Raw genomic sequence first — 8,211 nt, 5'->3', positions numbered from 1 at the left:
CCACACCCCCTCCAGATCCCTTAGATCAGCAGACCAGCTACTGTTGGTGGTGCCCAGAACTAGGCTGAAAACTAGGGGAGACAGAGCTTTCACGGCTGCTGCACCCAAGTTGTGGAATAGCCTCCCCCTCCATGTACGGGCCGCTCAGACCCTAGAGGCTTTTAAATCCCTTTTGAAAACCCACCTGTTCTCCCTGGCCTTCCCCCCCATGTAGCCATCCTTCTCCACTACCTTGTCCTCGTTCGGTCCCTGGCTTCTGTTGTTTTACTGTTTATTGTTTTTAATTGCTTTTAGCCCTTTTATTTTCTCTCCTTTTTTAATTATTATCATATATTGTTTTATATTGTATTCTATTTGGTACTGCTGCACTTTTATCTGCATTTATGCTCCTTATTTTTATTTTCCTAAATCTGTAAAGCACTTTGGTTTCAGCTGTTGCTGCATGTAAATGTGCTATACAAATAAAGTTGACTTGACTTGACTTGACTTTGTTGTACGTCGCTCTGGATAAGAGTGTCTGCTAAATGCCATATTGTATCTGTCTTCATTTAATATGAATAGTATTATTTAATATCAATTACAGAGACACAACTATGCATTCAAGAGGGAGACTGATACTTCTAGAAAATAAAACATTAATGGATGAAAGGATTCTCAGAGAGAAATTCTTGAATTGCTGAAAGTATACTCTCACTTTAGCACCTATTCTCCAAAAAAACAGTTTTACCATGCCTTCATGTGAACATGTAAAGAGTAGATATCTGTGCTTGCAACGAGGCCTTCAGACATGTGATGTTAGAGAGAAGTGAGGGAATGATGCAAGTAAATATCCCACACCAGTTGGAACAGAAAAACATGATGTCAGTATCTCCCGCAGCATGTATCTTTGTGCTTTGAAACAGGAACAGACACTGAGCTGCTATCTGTATTATTCTGCTTTATTACAAACTTTTGCTTGAGAGGATAAACATTCCTGCTGGACCCAGAACTTCAGATTGAAAAAACCCAAATTCAAACCAGGCAATTTCCAGCAGCAGACAAAGACTTCATACTGTATACTTCAAAGCCCTTGTAATCTTCACAAGAACATAACTTTACTCTGAAACTGCATCAGCAGCCTTTTGCGAATCTCAGTCAATTTTAGTCCATAAATAATTGGGTTGAAAAGAGGAGGGATGATGAGAAATTGCAGCGCCAAAAAATTGTGCAGATGGTCTGAGATATTCCTTGATCCATAGCGACTATGCATTGTGTCAAACAACAAAGTAACTGTGAAATTTATTACAGCAAATACATGTGGCACACAAGTCTGCATAAACTTTTTTCTATTTTCTCGACTATTTGCGCAAACAGAAATTAATTTTATATATGAAAGCACGGTGTAAAATGCAAGTCCAAAAAATGTTATTATTACAATAAACCCACTTATATTATTGACAATGGTTGCTTCACAAGAAAGTTTCACAATTGACCAGTTTTCACAGTAAAGCTTATCGATATGAGATCTGCATAATGTAAGTCTTCTTGCCAGTGACATATTCAGGGACATTGTGATGTATGGATAAATCCAGCATAAGGTTAATAATTTACAGATCATCTGACCAGTCATAACGGAATGATACATTAATGGTTTGCATATGGCCACATAGCGATCATAAGCCATTACAGTCAGGGTTACAAATTCACACTTTACTGATGAGTATATCACAAATATCTGCACAAAGCAACCGTCATATGAGATCAGATGAGAGCCAGAGAATACATCATACAGGAATTTAGGGTAGAATCCTGCAGTTCCATACAGTGCATTAATACACAGATTACACAGAAAGATGTACATAGGCTCATGGAGGGCTTTCTCTAATGTAATGGTGACAATTAATATCACATTTACAAACACGATTAAAACATAAACAAGGAAGGTCAGAAAACATAAAAAGTAACGAACTGTCCATGTTTCATTTAATACAGCTAGACTTAAAACTTTAACAGATGATACATTTTCCATTGCTGCTGTAAATTAGTAAATCTGTAAATTAGAACCAAAAAATAGTTGCAGTGATTTAATATTGCATTGCTAATAATACGCTCATGATGTAGTAGTACATGTTATGAACATGGAATGGTTTAATATAAGCAGTTTTTCTATTGCAAATTCTGTGCATTACAAATTGTACATTATTTTGCTGCATACAATTTTTAAATAACATCTACTCACCTGTAGCATACTCTTCTTCAGATTTTTCTGTGCATAATATGTCCTGTGATGGTCCTTAACATTTAACCTGTCCCTTTTATAGTATTTCTCACAGTAGGTTTGGTTGTTATTCTCTGTGCAGTATATACCCTGTGGATCATTATAATCCCAGTCTACTACTGTTTCTTTTCTGTCCACAGTGTATAAAGTTGGAATGGCCTAATTTCTTACCTTATCAGTGCAAATGCAATCAAAATAATATGTCTGAAGTGTCCCAGTAGATTTTTGTACATTTACAGTCGATTTATTTTATTTTTGTACACATTTGCTGCTGTAAACTAATATCTACAATCCTATAGGCCTTGGAGGTCTGACATAACCCAGAGCAAAACCGTTGCCCATATATGGATTTCTGGATAAAAGCACAATTTCTTTACGAGGAAAATGAATGGCCTTCTCTGTCACTGTCTGTGGTTTAAGATGGAGTTTAATATTTGGCCGTTTTTATCCGGACTCACTTCTTTCTTTTGTGGCACTGGGTCCACTAAATTCCGATGCCTCTTTCCAACCATAATTATTAATATTATTTTGCTAGCCTAAATGCTAGCAGCACAGCACGTTTTATGCGTGACAGCACATGCTAGGAACATAAAGCACATGGATGCCATTTGTTGTCTGCTGTCCTCTGGGATGGAACAGCAACCAGTGTCATGTCCGAATCGTCTTCCTCAACCACGGGGAGGCATTTTTTCCTTCCTTCCACCAGGGAATAGGTCTATGGCACAATCGTATGGGCAATGAGGGTGAAGGGACGTGGCTCTCTTCTTGCTGAAAGCTTCTCTTTCATCATGGTACTTGGGAGGGACTCGGGACAACTTAGAAGGAACAGGAGACTCGAGAGATGGAGAAGGTAAAGGAAAGAGGCATTTGAGATGAGTGTATCCCCACTCGATTACAGATCTGGAAGGCCAGTCAATGTGAAGGCTATGCTGCTCCAGTCAGAGGTACCCCAGTACTGTTGGGAACTCCAGCGATTGGATCAGATCAAACTGTAGTGTCTCTTGATGTTGATCATAGAGAGATGTGCAGCAGGCTTATGAGGTGGAGAAGTCTGCCAGTACCCAGAATTGTTCATATAGGGCAGTTATAGACACATAGGTCTCAAGGTTGGTGAGGGGGAAATGGAGTTGCTTGGCTAAAGAGATGCCCATGAAGTTCCTGCAGCTCTAGAATAGGGAGTAGGGAGTCAGACTCAGGAGATCTTGGGAGTGAAGGTAGGCCTTCTCCTGACAGCTCAGGACAGGATGTTCTGTAGCACAATGGCACAATTAATTAAAAAAGTACCATCTTGGCAGAACATTTAGTTGTCTCCAAATGACTCTAAACATGAATCAAAATCCACACAAAAATGGTTAAGTTAAAAGAAAGACTTGATGGGATTTTAGTCTTGAGATCTGATATCTGTGGTCAGAGGAAGGGGGTCCATAAATGCAAACCCAAGGACATCAATGATTCTGAAAGGTTCTGCATGGAGGAATGGTGAAAGATTTCTCCAGATGTATTCTCTAACCATATCACTAATACCAGGAAATGACTAATGGGTGTCATCTTTGCCAGGGATGTTTGCACAAAAGTATTAAACCAGCAATGTCAATAATTGTGGAACCTGTTTTTTTGGGAAAGCTCCAGTCTGAGTTCACGTCCACACTTGAGTTCCTACATTCATTGTTGGTATGCACATTATATTTGTGTTGTTTGTATCTTTCATGAACTAAGTGGTATGTGCTATTGCTTAAAGTGAATACAAATCTATCAACACTAAATCATTGTTCAAACCTTTTGTTCATCATTGGTGCTAATGCCCGCTCTTATGCTGCATTCCATTGTGTTAAGCTCCATTCAACCAGTTTAGTATTTTGAAGTATTTCATTGTAATGTCAAATGTTATGCATGTTAATTTGCATAGATGGAAGGGATCAACTGTAATGTTTTGAATATAAATTATCTTGTTTAAAAAGAAAAAAATGCTGATTCAATAATAAAATAGTTTATATTAATTTAAAGAAAAATACTGACTATTATGGAATAAGGGACACAGAATGTCCAAGAAAATATAAATCGAATCTAATGACCCATATGTCACCAATGATGTCTGTTGAATCCAACAATTATACTTCCTTGTTCAGATGTGGCCCCCATAGACTTCTATTGGCCTTTCTGTCTCTATAAATTACATGCACTTGTCTTTGAAAAGGGAGTGAGAGCCGTGTCTGATCCAATAGTGTAGTTACATGCAGATATCCCCAACAGTGATTGGAGCAAGATAGCTGCATCAGCCAACGTAATAACAGCATCTGATCTAGTCCCATGTTTGCCAACCTCAAAGGTGCAAGAGGATCAGGCACATAAAGGCACACACAAATATATTGTGCATATGTAATTGCGTGTCTTTCGGTTGTGGTAAGGAAACCCTTGCGAACATACAGTAGGGAGAAATTTCCAAAAGGCTCTAACCCCGATTCAAACCTAGGAACTTCTTGCTGTGAGGTGACAGTGCAATCCAATGCACCACTGCCCTACCTAACAAAGATTAATCCATCCATCCATCCATCCATTATCAGTTACCTTAAATCAGAACTAAAAACATGATGGTTGCATTTGTGCATATAAAGTTACTAAAGTGGTTTCAGACAGACCAGTGATCAGGAAGACTGTTTTGCCACTGACATGTACTATCTCCTGCCTGTATCATTGATTCATTCATTATCCTAACCTGCTTATCCTGAACAGGGTCGCAGGGGGGCTGGAGCCTATCCCGGCACACATTGGGCGAAAGGTAGGAATACACCCTGGACAGGTCGCCAGTCCATCGCAGGGCACACACACCATTCACTCACACACTCATACCTACGGGCAATTTAGATTCTCCAATCAGCCTAACCTGCATGTCTTTGGACTGTGGGAGGAAACCAGAGTACCTGGAGGAAACCCACGTGAACACGGGGAGAACATGCAAACTCCACACAGAAGGGCCCTGGTCAGGATTCCTGATCTTAATTACTCAAAGGTATACGATTAAAATCTGTGAAATGACACTTCAGAGAGCGAACATTTATCTGTTACAATATGTCAAATTAGTTTGAGGTGATCATAAATGGTTTGTGTACAATTTAAACAAACATAAAACGTTGTCTGATGTACTGTCCAACTCTAAAGTATGTGTGGAACAATTGTAAAAGAGGTGTTGTACAATTGTAACAACTAAAAATGACTGCATAAATCGTTAATATTTGCATTCTTTTCCAGGATAAAGAACACTTGGTTCAAATCAGTGTAGCAGTTGGCGAGTAAGCGCAGTGAAGTGTAGGAAAGCGAAGGCTCGTATCAGGTTACCGTGACAATGCTCCCTGATGAAATAACGCTCAAATTAAAAAGAATGTCATTGCCCTTGGCTAGAGGTGAGTTTGCCTTTAGCTGACTGCTTGTTGGACGCTTTTGTTCAACAAATATTTAGACAAGTGACAGGCCGGGGTTCAAATGAAACCTTGGACTCTCGGATATCTCTCTCGTTACATAGGAGCCATGACTCGGATCTTGGTGGGTCTTAAAGAAGAAAGTGGTTGCTGCTGAGTTTCAAATGGAGGGGGAGTCATGGGGGGGGATAATGTATTATTACTCAGTATGCTTATAAATAAGGAGCCAGCCTGCTTTTAAATAATAAATAGCATGTGAAATTGTGGAATGTGTTTGACTTGTTGATGTCGATTTATATATTAATATACAAGATGTTATTATTGTGATAATTGTACTAAATTTTTACAATCTTCTCAACATGTTTCTATGTGAAGAGAGCACAAGAAGAGTATACAAAAATACAGTATTTTACACATCATGAGACCCATTATATAATTTAGTTTCCATGTGTGCTTTTGGATGCAAAATGCTCCTTTTTGGTGATATCGTCATCAAATTTCAATGTTTTGGCTGTGGCTGCATTGTGTTTCTAAGTGCACCAGGTACTGCCACAATAATCTGAATCCACTTAAATACTGAAAATCTTTGCAGTGAGCAACAAATCTTACACTTAAAATTCCCTATTTTAGTTCTGTACTTACTTCTGCAGACATGTCAGCTCTATAATGATAATGCAAGCTTCTCATGATGAAAAAGGGCATTGCTGCTCCCCTACTGTCAGAACCTGCAAGACCAATTTCAGACCACAGAACAAGTAGTTACTGGGAAAAACAAAACAATATATGCAAATATGCTGCTGTCCGGCGGATCTCCCAAGGGGGAGTGTGCCAGATGAAACACAAGTCTCAATAATGAGTTTCATAGATTCCATTAAGGGACCACCGAACACTCGGTTACAAGTCTCAATAATTAGTTTCATAGTTCCCATGTCTTAAGGGACCGCTGAGTATTAGGCAACAAGCCTCAATAAAGAGTTTCGTAGTTTCCATGACTTCACCTGTTAGGCACCCTCTAGAAAACCCATAGAAAGGCCTACAAATCACAATGCATTTCAACGGTCATGTGTCTTGAAAAAAGGTCATATTATGAGATACAACGCTGGCACTGTATCCGTGATAGATGCATGTGAAAGTAGCTTGATATGCAATAGAATAGCTATGTGACCATATTTTTACCTTTCTCTTGTATAATATTGAGAATTTGCATCACATTTACAAATAAGATTGGGACATATACCAGGAGAGACAGAGAAAAGAACAAATATCAAATTGAGTAAGTCTCCTGCAATCCTTATACTGAACACTTTTACACCTGATACATTTTCCTTTATTGCTGTAGCGTAGTGGTTAAGGTACATGACCGGGACCCGCAAGGTCTGCGGTTCGATTCCCGATGTAGCCACAATAAGATCCGCAAAGCCGTTGGGCCTTTAGCAAGGCCCTTATCCCTGCATTGCTCTGGGGGGGGATTGTCTCCTGCCTAGTCTAATCAACTGTACGTCGCTCTGGATAAGAGCGTCTGCCAAATGCCAATAATGTAATGTAATGTAGTCTTGTACCTGGATACTATTCAAACTCTGTTTGTTGAAAGTACAACATCTACAGGCAATTAAAAATCCATCCATCCATTGTCCCAATTATTCCTGATCAGGCTCGCAGGGGTTGCTCTAACCTATCCCTTGCCAGGTTGCCAAACCACTGCAGGGCTCACACACCATTCAGTCACACACTCATACTAAGGGACAGTTTAGCCTTTCCAATGAAACTCACATGCATGTATTAGTATGGAGTACGCAGAGGAATCCCACACAAACATGGGGAGAACATGCAAACTCCACACAGAAGGGCCCTGGACAGGATTCCTACCTTGTGAAACACTGCAGCACAGTGCCACCCTGCCAATACAAAATTGCTGCAAAAATCAAGGTAATACAGAGTCATACAATTTGTTTCAAAGTGTTTCAATTGTTTCAATTGATATTGATGTTAGAAAATTAGTGAAAATGAAAAGAAGTCAATTTAACTACTTGAGTTAGACTGATTTGATGGATAATGTATATTTGCAGATAACATTAGTTATATAATCTTGTAATAATCTCATGTTTAATGTCACTTGAAGATACTTTTGTGGGCATTCATGTGGGCCTAGAGTACGTGCTTTTGCGCATGCATTTTGATTTACAAGCTGTTTGCACTTAGGAAGCAGGTGATTAGGATCAGGACATTGCATGTATTTGACTGCTAATCATTGTCATTGTCTTCCATAAGAAGACGTGTTTGCATTGTCCAGAACAATCATAACGTGATTTTCTATGATGTACATTTATGTCCATTTTGATACCTTTCATAAAATTGTAAAAAGAATTGTGAGACTTGGTCTGAACATGAATTTGGTGAAGATTGGACAAAATGGCCTGTGATAAAAATAAAAAAAAGATTCTGAAAATCCTATATGGTGGAAATTGACGTCAATGCGTTGACCTTGGCGCACGGCTCAAAACATGCATAAACGTACCTCCAAATTTGACTTGTTGCTGGCGC

General features: G+C 39.1%; 1 protein-coding gene across 1 annotated transcript; it reads right to left on the bottom strand.

The window, feature by feature from the left end:
- Positions 1-1,078: 1,078 nt before the first annotated feature.
- On the bottom strand, positions 1,079-2,008 carry LOC133107427 (olfactory receptor 51E1-like). Its single transcript, XM_061216416.1, has one exon. It carries the CDS (start codon positions 2,006-2,008, stop codon positions 1,079-1,081), a length of 930 nt encoding a protein of 309 aa, XP_061072400.1.
- Positions 2,009-8,211: the final 6,203 nt, after the last annotated feature.

The sequence above is a fragment of the Conger conger genome, chromosome 13 (genome assembly GCF_963514075.1).
Source record: "Conger conger chromosome 13, fConCon1.1, whole genome shotgun sequence".
Lineage (NCBI taxonomy): Eukaryota > Metazoa > Chordata > Actinopteri > Anguilliformes > Congridae > Conger > Conger conger.
Note: the sequence above shows the minus strand (reverse complement) of the source record. Positions and strands in the feature narration are given on the sequence as shown.